Consider the following 19,772-nt stretch of genomic DNA (forward strand, 5'->3'; position numbering starts at 1 on the left):
AGTAAATAAATGATAGTTCAGTGATCTTCACTCCACACTATTAACTTCTGCAGGTGAATGCAGTCTAAGTCATTAAATGAATGTCTGCCTGCAGGTGTAATACACTACAGTTCTTCAGCGGGAGATCCTTGATAAATGTCCAAGTAAAGTCCTCCATGGTTCATACTGGAGGATTTCACACCGTACAACTGCTCCTTTCTCACCTTTTTGTCGTCCTCAGGTAGCCTTATTCCCTCATTCAGTTTGACATCTGAGTTACCTGAAAGTGAAAAAGAAAAAAAGGATCAGATATTCATGAATATTCTTCAAATAGACGTGATCTTAACATCTGGAACAAAGATGGAACTGAGTAACAGTTTTGTTGTACAATGAGGACATTCTCATTTTAAGTTGTGAATGTACAATAGTTTGATGAATGGGGGAAGTTGTTTCAATACTCACATTCTTTGTGTCCGGCAGCTCTGAAGACCTTCTTGTCGATCCTGTAGAGATCAACACAGTCAGAAAAGTTATAGAACAAGTTTAAAATAATTGTCCGTTCTTTGAGTTAGCATCAATCTCTCCTTCTCCTCTCTGCTGCTGTCAGTTGTCATTTCAGTGCAACTCGATGCAACCCGCCCCCACCCATCACCTCCAGTCTTCATCATATTCAGTGCCCAGGCTTGCTCCACATCCCTTCATTGGATCTTCTGCTACTCCCTTCACCACCACCACCAGGGTCTAGACTCCGGGGGGGGGGGGGGAATATACCTAATCTCACCACGGCATCACTAACCCCTTTGATATACTACGTCATGATGGAGTCTAAACGCCAAAAACGTTGCACTATTCTTCTTATCATGCATCATGTAATAAATGACTGTTCATTTGATACGGGGTCTCTCCTGATTGAAATATATTTTAGGAATAGTGGAGTCATCAAATCAAAGCATCTTCAGTTTAAACTCTTCAGTCAGCATAAGCATCATATAGCTTCATAAAATGTATAGAAAAAACAAATAGTGAATATATTTGTTATTGTCTGATAGCTGAAATAGAGATTATTTATTTATTCTTGATATTTATGTATTTCTTTAATAGTTTATTTTAACATGATGGAAGGCAGGTGTTGTGATTTATGAAGGTTTTAAATGTGTAGCTCAACATTGCTCTGCCACAGTCAATGGACTAAACCACTGAAGAAGAAAATGGACTTTAGCATTAAGATACTCAGTGTGGATCAGTATAATATCAGCCTTATGTCTGCAGTTTAGTGTCACCACAACTTTCACATCATATTAATCTCAGTACACAAGTAAAAAATGGTGTCTGACCTCAGAGTCTTCAGTCTACAGTCTCGACTCTCCACAAGATCAAACAGCAGCTTCACTCCTGAATCCTGTAGCTCGTTTCCACCCAGATCCAGCTCTCTCAGATGGGAGGGGTTGGACTTCAGAGATGAGACCAGAGAAGCACAGCTGATCTCTGACAACCTGCAGCCACTCAATCTGAATAAAGAATAAATGATGAAGATAAAAATCACTTTATAATCCAGTCAGATGTGTTCAGGTTTTAAATGTGTAGCTCAACATCACTATGTCCTAATCAATGATCTTTTCCCTAAAATGAGTAGAGTGACTTTGTCATTGTGTTATTGGGGATCATCAGAATGTCAGCCTTCTACAGACATCATCCAGATGTCACCACAACATTCATACACCTGTTCATGTCAAAACACATCAATAACATGCTGCTGATCTCAGTCTTCATCTATGTGTGTGTGCTGAAGGATCAATATCAATGATCAGACATTATTTGTGGAATATGTTGAAATTAACAGAAACCAGAGAAATATTTCTACTTCATGAAGTAAACTTGATCAATGTAAAACAGATATTAGTTCAGAGGATCTTCTGTATCCAGATGTGACCATTTACCAACAATGATAAACATTTAGTTACTTTAACAACTAACAGTGGACATTTTCTACACTTTCTTTAAGAAAAACAAGTCTTTAGTGACTGCAGACTGAATTTATTATTATTATTATTAATAATAATAATAATAATAATAATAATAATATATTTTATTTATGGGCGCCTTTCAAAACACTCAATGTCACCTTACAATGCAGAGTAAAAAATGGATAACAATGTAACAATAAATAATTAAATTAACAAAACAGATTTACAGTGTATAAAATCATTATAAAATCATTATGTACAGAGGATTCGTGGGACCAGTTGGATAATGATTAAAGTGAATATGCCAGTTTAAAGAGATGTGTTTTGAGACAAGATTTGAAAGTGGAGCGAGAGTCAATGTTAAGGATGTCTGGTGGGAGGGAGTTCCAGACGCGGGGGGCAGATCGGCTAAAGGCTCTAAACCCCATGGTGGTCAAGCGGGCGGGTGGCGCAGTGAGGTGGATGGAAGAAGAAGACCTGAGAGTGCGGGTGGGTGTGTTGATATGCAGGAGTTCAGAGAGGTACTGGGGAGCGAAGTTATGGATGGCCTTAAAGATGAGGAGCAGAATTTTGAAATCAATGCGGTATTTAACCGGGAGCCAATGAAGATGCTGAAGGACAGGAGTGATGTGATTAATGGAGGATATGGTGATGATGCGAGCGGCAGAGTTCTGGACCAGTTGAAGTTTATGGATGGTTTTGAGAGGGAGACAAAGAGAAGGGAGTTACAGTACTCAATGCGGGATGTAACCAGGGAGTGAACGAGAAAAGCTGTACTGTTGGGTGTGAGGGACGGGCGAAGGCGATTAATGTTACGTAGATGAAAATATGCAGACTGAGTGACATTATTGATGTGAGTTTGGAATGATAGTGTGCTGTCGAGGATGACACCCAGACTGTTAACCTGAGGGGAGGGAGAAACTGAGGAGTTATCGATGGTAATGGAACAAGACTAAGTCAAATATATAGCTCGAACGTATATGGTCAGTGTGTGAATTTGTGGCTAAATTATTACACAAATAGTCAGTGGTCATGTCTATAATGCTTTGTAAACAGTTTTTTCCACTTATCTCTTAATGTTTGTTTGAAAGACAACTTATAACGAAGCAAATGACATTCAGTAATAGTAAATGGTAACATTTACTAGTCAGTATATTATACATTTTATACAAGGTGAAAATGTATTAGCATGACATACAGTATGCAAGGTTAAAAGTATTTAAGTTTTTTATTAATGCATGTGTATCAAAAGCATTCATCATATAAGTGGTGTGTAACAATATATACTGTACATACTTCACTAAAGTTTATTAGCGAAGAGATTCTCCCGCTGTCATCACTGACGTTGTTGCTGCCGTATGTATTCCTAGATGGAACGTTAATGGAGCAGCTACAATGTAAGCATAGCCTGGCATTGATCCATCCAAACTCCATTCAGAAAACAAGCATTTTAAAAGTTGTTTGCTTGACGTCATGGTAACAGACCCGACAAAGCATGAATTAGTTTTTTTTTTTACTAATCAGCATCACTTTTGATCTGTTTACAACAACGTCGCTGCCGTATTTACGCCTAGACGACGTTATGTTGAGTGTTGATGGAGTAGCTATAATGTTAGCGTAGCCTGGCACTGATCGATCCGAACTCCGTTCAGAAAACAAGCGTTTTAAAAGTTGTTGCTTGTTGTGTTGCGGACAGACCCGACAAAGCATGAATTCGGTCTTTTTACAATTCAACATCATTATGTCGTTATTTCGGCATCATTTTGATCCGTTTATTGCAATTAAATCACAGCACAGTCTATTTATTTTGGGTTCATACCGCAGTAGCGACGTGGGGCTTGCTAGATAGTCAGTTCAATGGCGCTGTATGTGAATACAGCTCGCCGCCGGGTGACCCAGACATGACAGCGTTTGGTTTTCTGACATATCTGGGACATCCACAACATGTACAAAGCAGCTAGAGTGGTTATTTCTTCCATGGATGATGGATGAAATGGAGGAAAGCAGGCGAAAATTTGTTTTGCGCTTGGTATGAATGCACGGTAACATAATACGAAGCACAACATAACATGACTTAAACAAACATAAACAAAAACACATGCACAACAACAGCACTATGTAATGATACATTGAACCGCTGACACGCTTCCCAGAAAACGTAAACACAGAACTGTTCTCCGCCTTTTCATTTTGAAAGAGCAACGACCAATGAGGAAACTCCAACAGTCGGCCGATCAATCCTGTAACTTCATCAATCGAACGCTCGCTCACTCACTCACTCAGTGACAGACTTTTGCGTTTGTAGGGCTGGCCTTCTGCGGTCCAGCCAAAAACAGTCATGTCTTGTCAAGGTGGATTTGGTGCCAATGAGGAGAACTCTGGTATTATCACTATATAATTTGAGGGAGGTTACAGGAGAACCAGGATTTGATTTCTTTAAGGCAATCAGAGAGGGAGGTTGGCGGGAGGCTGGAAGTGGGTTGGGTTGAAAGGTAGAGCTGGGTGTCATCGGCATAGCAATGAAAATGGATGTTAAATTTACGGAAGATATGGCCAAGAGGAAGTAGATAAATGATAAACAAAAGGGGCCCCGGGACAGATCCCTGGGGAACACCGGTAGTGACGGCTGGGATTTGAAAGTTTTGAGTTGGATGAGCTGAGTGCGACCAGAGAGGTATGATTTAAACCAGTCCAAGGGTGTGTTAGTGATTCCAATAGATGCTAGTCTGTCGAGGAGGATGATTTGAGAGATGGTGGCAAAGGCCGCGCTCAGATCAAGGAGGATGAGAATAGATAACAGTCCGGAGTCAGCTGCCATGAGGAGGTCATTAGTGGTTTTTACCAAAGCTGTTTCTATGCTGTGGAGGGGGCGGAAACCAGACTGGAATTGTTCATAAAGGTTATTGTCACACATGTGAGCATGAACCTGAGATGCAACTGTTTTTTCGAGAATTTTAGATAGAAAAGGTAGGTTCGAGATAGGACGAAGGTTATTGAAATTGTTGGGATCTGCACCAGGTTTCTTGAGTATAAGAGTTATAGTGGCTAATTTGAAAGATGAGGGAACAATACCAGAGGTGAGGGAGGAATATATGATGAGAGTTATTAGGGAGGACAGAGAGGATAGGCAGGCTTTTACCAAGACAGTAGGAAGAGGGTCTAACTGACAGGTAGATGGCTTGGATTTCCAAATGAGGTCTGATAATTCAACAACAGAGGGGAATTTGAAACTTGAAAGTGAACGAGTAAGAGGGGCTGAAATAAACGGAAGAGATGAACTGTAGGAGGTATTGGAAGTCAGTTGCTGGTGAATCTTGTCTATTTTGGCATTAAAAAATGACATTAAGGTGTTACAATAAGCAGTTGAGTATAGATGAGGAGCAAGAGAGTCCAGTCCGGTGGTTGTAGTATGTTGTAAACCATGGTGGAAAGGGCCCTTGTGTTCCCTTCACCTGAGCTGATTAGACCTGCGTAGTAAGTGGATTTTGCTGTAGAGAGTGTGTCCTTGTAATGCAAAATGTGGTTATTGTACATTTCCTTGTGAACAGCAAGTCCAGTTTTCTTGCAGAGGCGTTCCAAGCGACGGCCTTTAGCTTTGAGTTGGCGTAGTTCAGGTTTAAACCATGGGGCAGAATAGGTGAAGGAAACAGTCCGGGTTTTTAAAGGAGCCAGGGTATTTAAAAGACTATGAGGACCATCATTGTAAAGAGAAACCAGTTCATTGGGGTTAGATAAACAGTTTATGCTGGGGAGCTGTCAATACCACTGGAGAGAGCATTTAAATTAAGGTCCTTGATATTGCGAAATGAAATGACACGTGACAGATTTGATTTGGATAGTGTTAGATTGACATTAAAAGATATTAACATGTGGTCAGAAATGGGGAGATCAGCTGCAGTACAATCAAGAGGAGTAACACCAGAACAGCAAATCAAGTCCAGAACAAGTCCTTTAGAGTGAGTAGGAAAATCTATATGTTGCTGTAATATTGAATTTAGTTCAAGAAACATGAAAATATGAAGAAAAGGACATTAACAACGTTATGGATGTAAGTTATGTTTGTACATAAATCAGGTTCAATTGTTAATTAAACATATAAGATCTCTAATAGTAACAGAGAGTCAGTGAACTGACCTCAGAGTCTCCAGTCTACAGTGTGGACTCTCCAGAAAACCACACAGAAGCTCCACTCCTAAATGCTGAAGCTTGTTGTAGTTCAGATCCAGTTCTCTCAGATGGGAGGGATTGGACTTCAGAGCTGAGGCCAGAGAAGCACAGCTGAACTCTGACAAACTGCACCAACTCAATCTGAATAAAGAATAAATGATGTAAGTTTAGAAGACAACGTTCCAGCTTGAAATCATTCAATGTTTAATAATGTGTTCAGAGCTGAAGAAGGTTTAGAACGTAGAAGTTTAGAAAATGTAAACTCCAAACACCTGAAGCCAACAGGATGCAGGTTAAAAACTGTCAAATACAAACAGTGAAACAGAGCTCTCATTAATATTAATGACAACGTGCTGCTACTTCAATAAAGACGTAGTGACTTCACCTCCTAAACTCTGACAGCTCCACCAGTGGATCCATCGATACAAACTCATGTTGAGCAGCCAAACACAAATAAGAACCACAGAAACTGATTCAAGATTCAACTCAAGATCTCAAAGTTTCTAAAGATGTCAAATATGTTAGGATGGATTTTGGGGGAAATGTGAACAAAAAATATTTAAGATAACAATATATATAACAATATATAACAAGATATATATTTTAGGAATAGTGGAGTCATAAAATCAAAGCATCTTCAGTAAAAACTCTTCAGTCAGTAAAAGCATCATATAGCTTCATAAAATTTATAAAAATAAAAAAATGAATATATTTGTTATTGTCTGATAACTGAAATAGAGATTATTTAGTATTCTTTATATTTATGTATTTTTTATAATTTATTTAAACATGATGAAGTCAGGTGTTGTGATATATGAAGGTTTTAAATGTGTAGCTCAACAATGCTCTGCCACAGTCAATGGACTAAACCACGGAAGAAGAAAATGGACTTTAGCATTAAGAGACTCAGTGTGGATCAGTATAATATCAGCCTTATGTCTGCAGTTTAGTGTCACCACAACTTTCACATCATATTAATCTCATTACAGAAGTAAAAAATGGTGTCTGACCCCAGATTCTCCAGTCTACAGTCTCGACTCTTCAGAAAATCACACAGTGGCTTCACATCTGAATCCTTGAGGTTGTTGTTACTCAGATCCAGCTCTCTCAGATGGGAGGGGTTGGACTTCAGAGCTGAGGCCAGAGAAGCACAGCTGATCTCTGACAAACTGCAGTAACTCAATCTGAATAAAGAATAAATGATGAAGATAAAAATCAATTAATAATCAAGTCAGATGTGTTCAGGTTTTAAATGTGTAGCTCAACATCACTATGTCCTAATCAATGATCTTTTCCCTAAAATGAGTAGAGTGACTTTGTCATTGTGTTATTGTGGATCATCAGAATGTCAGCTTTCTACAGACATCATCCAGATGTCACCACAACATTCATACACATGTTCATGTCAACACACATCAATAACATGCTGCTGATCTCAGTCTTCATCTATGTGTGTGTGCTGAAGGATCAATATCAATGATCAGACATTATTTGTGGAACACGTTGAAACAAACAGAAACCAGAGAAATATTTCTACTTCATGAAGTAAACTTGATCAATTTAGAACCAATATTAGTTCAGAGGATCTTCTGTATCCAGATGTGACCATTTACCAACAATGATAAACGTTCATTTACTTTAACAACTAACAGTGGACATTTTCTATACTTTAAGAAACACAAGTCTTTAGTGACTGCAGACTGAATTTAGTTCAAGAAACATGAAAATATGAAGAAAAGGACATTAACAACTTTATGGATGTAAGTTATGTTTGTACATAAATCAGGTTCAATTGTTAATTAAACATATAAGATCTCTAATAGTAACAGAGAGTCAGTGAACTGATCTCAGAGTCTCCAGTCTACAGTGTGGACTCTCCACAAGATCAGACAGCAGCTTCACTCCTGAATCCTGCGGGTTATTGTCAGTCAGATCCAGCTCTCTCAGATGGGAGTGGTTGGACTTCAGAGCTGAGATCAGAGAAGCACAGCTGATCTCTGACAAACTGCATCTCCTCAATCTGAATAAAGAATAAATGATGTAAGTTTAGAAGACAACGTTCCTGTTCAAAATCATTCAATGTTTAATAATGTGTTCAGAGCTGAAGAAGGTTTAGAACGTAGAAGTTTTGAAAATGTAAACTCCAAACACCTGAAGCCAACAGGATGCAGGTTAAAATCTGTCAAATACAAACAGTGAAACAGAGCTCTCATTAATATTAATGACAACGTGCTGCTACTTCAATAAAGACGTAGTGACTTCACCTCCTAAGATGTATTTTGTATATCCAGTTCCCTTTGTTAACACCTTATTTTGAAAAGCGGACGTAGTCCCACGTGTCTACTTCCTCTAACTTCTCCAAGGTGGTCTCTAGCTCTCCCGTCAGCTCCGTTCTCTTTATCCATCCATGGTCAGCTCCATTGGGCCGTTTGAATGCAGAGAACAGAAATGTCAGTATATTGGTGTTCTACAGTTGTAGCGTCGGCCCATTTGACCACGGAGACGAGAGCGACGGCCGGCTCCACCGCCACGTTACCGCCATACCATAACGTTACCGCCATACCATAACGTTTCCTGTCCAGTGTTCGCATGCAGCTTTAGCCGTGATGTCTACCTATGCTTTTCCTGCAGTGTGTGAAACCCAAAGTGTTTCCATGCTTTACTGCAGTGGTTCTCAAACCTTTTACACCACGTATCACCTCAGAAAATATTTGGCTCTCCAAGTACCACCATTATGACCAGGGGTGGGCAAATATTTTTCCTGGGGGGCCACATGAGAAATCCAGATTGTTGCCTCATTATTAAACTGAAAATCACTCCGAACAGCAGATTATTAAGAAAATGACATTAAATGCAGGAGTTTTTGAACCGTACAGAACTGACTGTTTTGGGTAATAATGTTTCCGTTAACAATACTTAACAAAACAGAGAATCCTCCAGCATGCCAACATATAAAAACATGCACTGCAGGTCCAAAAAGCCCTATTTTGGGGAGGAGGGAGGGTACTGTACACAGTACTGTACTGTACTTTGTTATTGTCATCTATTGTGGTTGTTTGCATAAAAACACACAATTCAAATGATTATGATTATTTAAATATTTGCTTTGATTAAAACAAATCTTGGCAAGCTGCTTAGAGCTAGTGTTAGGAAGTTCAACAGGTCATAATTCTCTCTCTAATATCTATTTTATATTGATATGAAAAAATCTCCTAACAACTGGATTTATTCAAGTTTCTCACCAAAAACTACATTTTACAAGATTACATTTGAACGCATCATGATAACATTGTAATTTACCTTCCCCCGATAGTCATTTTTCATGAGCAGACTTTGAACGCCTTAATGGCACCTCCGTTAACGTTCGTATCTCCGGTATTTAGCCAGTCAGGACTGAGCTGCTAACAGCTGCTAACGGCTGCTAACAGGTAACGTTACTAACTCTCCTCCTGCTGATTACAACATGGGTTTGTTGTTCACAGTGTAGAATTATCAGGGGAAAATAAGGTGCACCCCCTTAGGTCTAGTAGCACCCTGCTGTTGAGCGTTTTTTTCTCTTCACCGTGTCTCCGGTCCAAAACAAACAAACATGACACAGCGTGCGTATACATCATTGTGTATGCGTTACTGTGGGAAAGCATCAATACAGACGAATCAATAGTCAGAGATGTCTCTGCGCACCACTAGAGAGCACGCGTACCACCAGGGGTACGTGTGCCATAGTTTGAGAACCACTGCTTTACTGGATGTGTTGTGTTTACCACGCTGGATTTAACATGGAAGGGTGCTGGTCGCATCCACGCTGACCCTCCAACGATTGTTTTCCCACCCCTAGTGTCTACCAAAGTTTCAGACTGTTTAGTACCAACTTCACTCTTGAGTTACTAATCCTCCTGCAGCTCAACAAGGAAACTGTCAAACACAACATACCGACTGGATACATACTAAGGCTGGGCAATACATCCATGTCATATCGATATCGTGATATGAGACAAGATATCATCTTCGATTTTTGATATGGTAAATGGTAAATGGACTTGCATTTATATAGCGCTTTTCTAGTCTTCCGACCACTCAAAACACTTTACACTACATACTGATATTGTGATATGGTATAAGTGTCGTCTTTTCCTGGTTTTAAAGGCTATATTACAGTAAAGTGATGTCATTTTCGGAACTTACTAGACTGTTCTAGCTGTTCTATTATTTGTCATTTACACTTCGTCATGAGATCCACATTACTGATGATTATTTATCAGATATCTCATTGTGTAAATATTTAGTGAAAGCACCAATGGTCAATCCTACAATATCGATATCGAAGTATTTGGTCAAAACTATTGTGATATTTGATTTTGTCCAAGTCATCCAGCTCTAATACATCTAACTCAGACTACTGAAGCCTCCGATTAGTTTAAGATCAACGTTACAGGTCATTTTACACAGAACAAGACTGGATTTAGTGCTCATCTCGTAACACTCAGGTTAAACAGGGATTGCTTCACAGACAGAAGGAATGATGACAGACATCAATAACTCTTTGAATGTACATATGAACATGTGAGTATTGTATTCAGATAGACTTGAACAAAATATGAACCTGCAAAGATGTTTCTGATGCAGAATATTTATTTGGTTGTTGTTGTATTATCATGCGTCCTCAGTGATAGGATCACAAGTGGACAGCTTTAAGTACGTCTGTTCACACCTGGCATTAAAATGCGTCTCCACATGCGTCTTCAGTGGCCACTTGTGATCTCACTTCCCTGCCCCATATGCAAATAAGCACGTAGTAAACACACAGCTAATACGTTGTGACGTAATATTACATGAATGTCAGTAGTAATATCCTACATATTCATGAATTCTGGTACATTGTATTAACATGAAAATAAAAGGTTATTATACCAGCGGTCCCGGGGACCTCCACGCCGCCAGTGCGGGAACCGCTGCTTTTGCCAGACAACAGCGGGGTTCTGCGCTCCAGAGAGCGGGGAGGAGAGAGAATGGGCGGGCAGGCGGTCGGGTGTCAGCTCCACGCAAAGAAGCGGAACAAAAACACCAACACATCTCCGACAGTATGATAATAATGCACTTTGCGTGTCTAATCTACATACAGTAGAGCACAGAGGCCGTTTCCTGGCTGACGAGCGCCCGTGTTTGCCTGTTTATTCACCTTAGGGGTGCGGTGATCCCGCGGATCCCAGCTGGACATCAGATGAGTAGGCGGTCCTTAATGTGGCCAGGACGCATTCGCGTACACACAGCTAAAAGAATGTGGCCCAGACCACCTCTGAATGTGGTCTGAAAGATCCGATCTCAATACGTCTTGAGTGTGTTCACACCTGTACTTAGAGCTGTCCACTTGTGATTGGAACACTGAGGACGCATGTGTGAACAGGGCCTAAGTGTATTTGGCTTTAAATAATAAGCCAATGCTGACATGAAAACAGAGCACAGTTAGATCTGCTGTCAAAAAGAACGTGGGAACAACTTAGAACCATAGAAACCTCTGATTAGATGGTGTCGTTCATAATCATCACTTATGTGCCTTTAAGTTGGTGCAATGCCTGTTTTTGAAGAGTGCTGCACCTTTAGACATGTTCAAATAGAGAGCTGCAGGAATGAGTCCTAAAACCCAGAGATGAGTTAGCATTTTAGCACTTCCTGTTCCCTCGTCTGAAAGTCAATGGGTTTTTAGTTAGATACCTGAAATAAGGTCTGTGGTTAAAGGTCCAGAGTGTAGGATCTGGCGGTATCTAGCAGTGAGGTGAGGAGATTGCGACCAACTGAAGCCTCTCCTGTGTGCCAAGCGTGTTGGAGAGTTACGTTAAAGTCCCTCTCTAGAGCCATCTGGAGCAGAGCCAGTGCAGAGAGAGTGTGTGTACAAACTACATAAACTACAGTCAGTGAACTGACCTCATAGTCTCCAGTCTACAGTTTGGACTCTCCAGTCCAGCAGACAGCAGCTTCACTCCTGAATCCTGCAGGTCGTTTAGACTCAGGTCCAGCTCTCTCAGATGGGAGGGGTTGGACTTCAGAGCTGAGGCCACAACTTCACAGTGAGTATCTGAGAGTCCACAGTTAGAAAGTCTGTGATGACACAAAAATGACAAAATATGCTATTATGAAAGTGGACAGTTTATATTTACTTCATGCATTTGATGACTAAACAGTTTGATATATACTTCTTTGATTAACATTTACTCCTCACATCAGCGGTTCAGCTAATCTTATCTCACTTTCTGACATGAAACAATAATCCTCAACACTCTCTCTCAAACCTGCAGACTTTTAATCTTTGTTTTTCTTTAATCTTGCAGATGAAGAGAGAGAAAATGTAGTTGCATTGAGGCTTCCCTAATGTCCAGTCTGTCAGTGTGATCTGATCCCAGGTCTGTCTCCACAAAGTTAGCATAAAACTCTGTGAATAAGTGATAATAACACGGTTGAGAAAGATGACCTCTCTTTGCTAGCTACCTGCTGCTGTCAGGTTCACGTCCATAAATGGGAAAATTCAGTGACTGCTGCCAAACGGTAGAGAAATGAAACAGATCGTGTAATAATATTAGACCTGTACATAATTAAACATTCATATAATTCCATATTTTGATGACTGCATGGCGTTTTGTCATTAACACTCTTTTCTGAGCATCAAACGTATTCAGCTTACAAACACAATTAAAGAACCAATAAGGTTGCATTATTTACGACATAATGTCATCAGAAAGATGTTATCAGTGTATCAGCATTAAAAACACAACATTGATCTTTGGTGTGTATAAGATCTCTTAAAAAGTCTGAATTCTACCATTCTGCTGTTATATATTCATCAGACCGCTGTTATTGGTGGAAGCTGTGTATTTCCTGTTACTACTCTTCTCTACAGCAACAAGAGAGAGAAACACCAGAGTTTCCTTCTGTGAGTAACAGAATAAAAGGAAAGACTTTAAAACAAGATGATGGAACACAGCTTGACTTCATGAGCAATAAAATGCACCATTGCTCGATTCAACACACTCAGAGGTTTTACAACGACTATCTTTGTCTCATATGATCAGTAGTTTACAGTGGCTAATGCTAGAGTTGGGTCGATTTTCGGTTTTACCGGTCCGGTCCGTTCCGGTGTACGAGCTTGAACCGGTTTGATTTTATGCTAACCAGCAGAAACGACATTTGTCATTGTGACACGTTCTGGCAAATTAAAAAGTATCCTACATCAACAACCTGTGCCGACAGAGTCACAGTGCTAAATCCAGCCTGTATTGCATTACTAATAAGCAATATGACAACGTGATTAACGGAATATTATGATGTTATGTTGGTTAATAAACAAGAAGAGGTTTGTTTACGAGGAAGTTCATGTGTTTTTTGGTGTGACGAGACGAGACTTGGCAGAGCTGGTCTCATTCAGTCATTCATTATCCGTAAAACTGCGGCAACATGGCAACATTTTGGATTTAAAGCCAACGAAAGAGATGAGCCCAAAAACACACGAGGTAAGATGTAATGTGGTGCCGCTTCTTCTTCTTCTTCTTCTTAGTGTTTATTGGCGGTTGGCAAACCAGCTTAGAGGTGCATTACTGCCACCAAGTGGACTGGAGTCGCTGCACTCTCATTCATGGGCTTTCTGCGGCGGCTGAGTTAAGTGCCACACCTCGTGGTAAGATTCGGTACACCAGTCCGGTCCGGTGTTTGGCTTAATATCACACTGGTTTGAAATATTTTACACTGGCACAACCCAAGCTAATGCTAATGTTAAAACTTTAGATGGATATTGTTGTGCAACTGACATGCCTGAATCAGTTCACTGACTTGATGAATATTCTCCACTTGTGCTTAGGGATGTCACGAGAACCGGTACTTCAGTACCAAGTCTATGCCAAAATTCTAAAAACCTGACGGTACTCGTTTTTTACAGTACCGATGGTACCATACGATGCCTGCTTCTGTCCTCTGCACTCTGTCGGAGACTGACGCACACACACACACACACACAACAGCGCCATGCAGCAGCGAGATCCAGAGATGCAGAGATGCAGAGATGCAGAGATCCAGAGATCCAGAGATCCTCTATGTTGGAGAAGATAATTCACTCGTGGGGGAAAAACTGAACTGAACAAACTGAATTTCTATCTTTTGTTGCTAAATCTCTGAAAAGTGGTGTTTTTTTATTATTGAACTCTGGACTCTGTATTTCCGGTGAATGTTATTGGGACTTGTATTTGATTATCTTACACTTAACTCCCCAGATCCACTTAGTTTGAACCAATCCAACAGCATCCAATCAAGTTTCAGGAGAAAACCATGAAGAACTAACGTTCTGTTACTGAGCACCAGTTGGATCCAGTTACTCTGCTGTTAAAATCACGTTACGTTTGGTGAAGAGCGCATATGGCCTTGACTTGACTTGGGACTTGAGTCACAGACTTGAGACTTACTTCTGACTTACAAAACAATGACTTGGTCCCACCTCTGGTAGCCTGTACCCAGTGAAATGTCACCATGCCAGTGAATTTAAACTACTACTTGCAATCTGAGGATAGATATAGACACATGTACACATTACATGGGATTTATTGTTTTTTTACCGTGGTATCGAATTTGGTATCGTGGAAATTCACTGGTATTGGTATCGACTACTAGATTTCTGGTACCGTGACATCCCTACTTGTGCTATCAAATCACTGTTAGCATAGCATTCAACATTACCCCATAATTGTCACTTGTGGCCACAGTGGCTGCTTCAGCTAAAGTTACATACTCAATCAATAATAATAATAATAGTAATAAGAAGAATCCATCTACAGAACTTTTCAAAAACAACTTTACAAAGTGCTTCAAAGACATAAAAACAGAATATACACAGAGCAGTTACAAAATAGAATAAATGCAGTGGAAATCAGTGTGGAAGCAACAGAGATGAGTAGTTTTTTTGTCCAGGTTCTTTAAAGGTGCAACATGTAAGATCTGGCCAGAATTTTAGTTTAAAACATAAAAAAATGAACATTAACAAAAGAATGTGAAGAAGTAACAGTTTTGAGGTTATGCCAAATACATCAATGTTTTGTGCTGCAGAGATATCTACGGCCAACCAGCGAGGTCCGGCCCTGACTTTCTTGTAGTACTAGACTACTTGTATCTCGAGAGGCGATAGTGAGTCACTGTAGCGTCCAGTCTGTCCTCAGTCCAACATGAGAGGACCAAGAAGTAGAGCTGCACCGAGGGCTCGTCAATAATACATCCAGGGTCTGTGAGCGATTTCATAGTTTCTTTATCTAACTATAAAACAGGGAATCTCTGTGTGTCTGTCTGTGTGTCCTTCTCATGTCTTAAGAACCGCTCATCCAATCAACTTCACACTTAGTGGGTGTATTGCTGGGGAGCCAAGGACATGCTTTGTCAAATTGGGTGCAATTTGGACAAGTTCAATATTATTAAACTTTGATTAAACGAGCGACCGGCGCTCTGTTCAGCAGCGGGGGCGGGGCTTCAGGACTCTGCAGACTGAGCCCAGCATGTCGTCCACAGCGGGCAGACCGCAGCTCATTGACTGCTGTTCACTTTACAACCAAACTCTTCTATTGTATTTCACCGGTGTGACCGTGAGTAAGCTGTGGCCTGTGTGTGTTTTTCCCCCGTGAGTAAGACGGTATTTCCCCGGTGTCAGACTTGATACTAACTAATAACATTAATAACGTTACCTCCAGGAAAATACCTCCGATAATTAAACCCATGCTCTACTTTATAACCGCGGTGGTTATGTCAAAGCAAACAACTAATACACCTGTTTGGAAATGACCTCCGCTAAGTTTATTTCACCGATATTTCTGACTGTGAGTAACAGCTACCGGGGTCTGTTTCTTCCTGTGAAACAGAGTGTATTTCACCGGTGTTCCTAACCGTGAGTAGCTGCAAGCAGCAACACCAGAAGCCAAGCATTCGGCCCGTTCTGAACGGACATGCTCTGAACGGCCCGTCTGGATTAAATTAGAAGAAGCAGAAACGAGAAATCGACTCGCACCGCCGCCTCGTCCTCCTCGCCGCCGGGAGGCTGCTTCGCCGGGAGTAGAGTGTGCAGCAGCTCCAGGAGACGTACCCCCAGTTAGCAGTTAGCTCATATTCAGCCAGTATAAACCCAGCACCAGGACTCTGATCCCAGGACCGCCCCGACTCCCCGCCGGATCAGCAAAAGTTCTGTTGCTGCCGTTACACCGGTTAGACCCAGCGCTCCACCAGACAGCTGATCTTTTGTTTTTTTCATTTGTTTTACCAGGTTCACATGTCGTCTCCATCACCCAAAAACATAAATAAGAAAAAACTGTAAAATGTAACAATTATTAGAAATAAATAGAATAAGTGTTCATTAACTTGACAGCTAGAAACAAAACCTACTGAAACATTTTAACTCAACATTTGAAACAGCTCAAAAACATCTGTGACAAAATACAACGGACATATTTATGTAATAAACACGTGGAACACTTATAAGAATATTATATTTTAAGAATAATTTATAGTGTGTATATTTGAAGAATCACATCTGGACCTACTTAGCTTTTTCGCAGTTCCTCACAGCTGGAATCAGTCTCAGTCGTCCCTCTGGTGTTGTGTTGTACTTCTTCAGGTCCAACTCATCCAGAACCTCCTCTGACATCTGCATCGTGTAGGCCAGAGCTGAGCAGTGGATCTCAGAGAGTTCCTTCTCTGATCTGTTCTTTGACTTCAGGAACTCTTGGATCTCCTGATGTACCGAGTGGTCGTTCATCTCCGTCAGACAGTGGAAGATGTTGATGCTTCTGTCAGGAGAGGTTTTATCTCTGTTCATCTTCTTCAGATTGTTGGTGGCTCTCTGGATGATTTTTGGACTGTTGTCTGTCCGACCCAGCAGACCTCCTAAGAGCTTCTGGTTGGACTCCAGAGAGAGGCCATGAAGGAAGCGAACAAACAGGTCCAGGTGGCCATTTTTACTTTCAAGGGATTTCACCATGGCTCTCTTCAGGAAGACATCCAGGGATGGGTAATAGTCATTGTTGCTTTCATCACCCTCCTCATCATCATCCATCTCCTCATCATCATCACCCCCCTCCTCATCATCATCCATCTCCTCATCATTATCGCCCCCCTCCTCATCAATGACATATTTATCATCCTCAAAATCATCATCCATCTCCTCATCATCATATTCTTCTCCCAGGAAGTCCTCCAGTACCTTTGTGTTCCTGTCTGTGTAACAGTGGAACATGTAGGCTGCAGCCAGAAACTCCTGAACGCTCAGGTGAACAAAGCAGTAGACTGTTTTCTGGAGGATCACACACTCTCTTTTGAAGATCTCTGTACAAACTCCTGAGTACAACGAGGCCTCTGTGACATTCAGACCACACCGCTCCAGGTCTTCTTGGTAGAACATGATGTTTCCTTTCTCCAGCTGTTCAAACACCAGCCTCCCCAGCTTCAGAAGAACTTCCCTGTCAGCCTTCATCAGCTCCTGTGGACTTGTCTCACGTCCCTCACCGTACTTCTGCTTCTTCCTCTTTGTCTGAACCAACAGGAAGTGTGAGTACATGTCAGTCAGGGTCTTGGGCAGCTCTCCTCTCTGGTCTGTAGTCAACATGTGGTCCAGAACTGTAGCAGTGATCCAGCAGAAGACTGGGATTAGACACATGATGTGGAGGCTCCTGGATGTCGTGATGTGTGAGATGATTCTGCTGGACAGCTCTTCATCACTGACTCTCCTCCTGAAGTACTCCTCCTTCTGGGCGTCAGTGAAGCCTCGTACTTCTGTTACCCTGTCAACACATGCAGGAGGGATCTGATTGGCCGCTGCAGGTCGGGAAGTTATCCAGACGAGAGCTGAGGGAAGCAGATTCCCCTGGATGAGGTTTGTCAACAGCACGTTGACTGATGACTTCTGGGTGACATCAGACACAACCTCGTTGTTCTTGAAATCCAGTGAAAGTCTGCTTTCATCCAGGCCGTCAAAGATGAACAGAACTTTACAGACAGCGAGCTTCTCTGCTGTGACCTTCTGTAATGTTGGATGGAAAACACGGAGCAGCATGAGAAGACTGTACTGCTCATCTCTGATCAAGTTCAGCTCCCTGAACGAGAGCAGAACCACCAGACCGACATCTTGGTTTTCCTTCCTCTCTGCCCAGTCCAGAGTGAACTTCTGCACTGAGAAGGTTTTTCCAACGCCAGCGACGCCGTTCATCAGAACGACTCTGATGTGTCCCTGTTGGTCAGGTAAGGCTTTAAAGATGTCGTGGCACTTGATTGGAGCGTCATGGAGGGTCTTCTTCTTGGAAGCTGTCTCAAGCTGCCTCACCTCATGTTGGGTATTAACCTCTTCACTCTGTCCCTCTGTGATGTAGAGCTCAGTGTAGATCCTGTTGAGGAGGGTTCCACTTCCTGTTTCATCAGTTCCTTCAGTCACACGTTCACATCTCTTCTTCAGACTGATCTTATGTTCATCTACAGCCTCCTGCAGACCTCTATCTGCTGAAAGAGAGAGACAAGTTTGAGACAAAACACAGAAACTCATTACTTTCATTGCCAATATGAAAATAATCAATATAAGAACATATAAAGAAGTAAAGGTTATAAAGTCATCTTCCCTTCTTGAAGTCAAAACTAACGTCAATGTGATTTTTACATTTATTGTTAATAGTTTATATTTTTAAAGAGAAGCATCATAAATGCTCCTTTTCCTCTCAGCCTCTGACTGTGTGTTGGTGTACATGTTTGATTGACAGCAGAGGAGGCGGAGCCTCAGCTGCTCGCCAGCAGCTCTTCATCTAAACAGCTCACTGTGGCTGTTCCTACCGCCCTGTAACATTTAAAACTCATCATATAATGCAGAATATCTTCATGTCTTGTTGTGTAGACCTGTATTTACTGAATAGCACCTCTAACAAAGAACCGTGGATCTCGTTGACCAATACACTGCGTTTCCTGAAGCTGCTTCAAAATAAAAGCACCCCGCTGGTGGAGGACTATTATGAGAAGCAGAAGGAAATGTTGAGTTTTCAGGAGTAAATGAACAAACCTCTGATGTGACTACAGCTCAGCTCAGTGTGTCCTGCAGTAGAAGTGCATGTATTCATGATTTGGCACAACGCAGCACAGAAAACAGGAAAAGACAAAGTAAACAAATGAGCTGAAATCTGAAACTTACCAGCTGAGTGCAGACAGTGTTTTGTTAGCAGAGGAACTGAAGTAACTAACCAATGTTGATATTAGATATTATATCATAACACTTTTTAAGATGTTTAATGTGTGTTTGTAAGTTAGAGAAGGAGACTTTAGCAGGAAAGCTACTGTGGGCTGTTGTTCAAAGTCTGTGTCTCTTGTTGTGTCTCAGGCTGCTGTCTGGCTGTTAGTCAGTGTGACTGTCTGTCTGTGATAGAACAGTGATGCTGTTGCTTTACAGAGTTTAATAGTTCTCCATCTGCATCTATGCAGATGGAGAACAAACAGCATTCTGATTGTTAATGCAAAGACGGAGTGCTATCATAAAAACAAAACATACAAATATATAATTATTTCTTTTGGGTTCAGATTCAGAAAGGTAGTGATACAGAGCAGATATGTCTGGTGGAGCAGATCTTAAACAGTTGTTACAACAATAGTCAGTGTATTAAAACAACAAGTCCTGTTTCC

At 41.2% G+C, this 19,772-nt stretch overlaps 1 protein-coding gene across 1 annotated transcript in view; it reads right to left on the bottom strand.

Moving 5' to 3' along the window:
• LOC141759868 (uncharacterized) overlaps positions 1–19,772 on the bottom strand; it is a 55,244-nt gene that overhangs the window by 30,405 nt on the left and 5,067 nt on the right. The window contains 7 exon segments of the mRNA XM_074622338.1: positions 204–259; positions 442–482; positions 6,078–6,251; positions 7,121–7,292; positions 7,955–8,130; positions 12,030–12,203; positions 16,664–18,611. Coding sequence (XP_074478439.1) covers positions 204–259; positions 442–482; positions 6,078–6,251; positions 7,121–7,292; positions 7,955–8,130; positions 12,030–12,203; positions 16,664–18,611 — 2,741 coding nt within the window.

The sequence above is a fragment of the Sebastes fasciatus genome, chromosome 21, assembly GCF_043250625.1.
Source record: "Sebastes fasciatus isolate fSebFas1 chromosome 21, fSebFas1.pri, whole genome shotgun sequence".
Classification (NCBI taxonomy): domain Eukaryota; kingdom Metazoa; phylum Chordata; class Actinopteri; order Perciformes; family Sebastidae; genus Sebastes; species Sebastes fasciatus.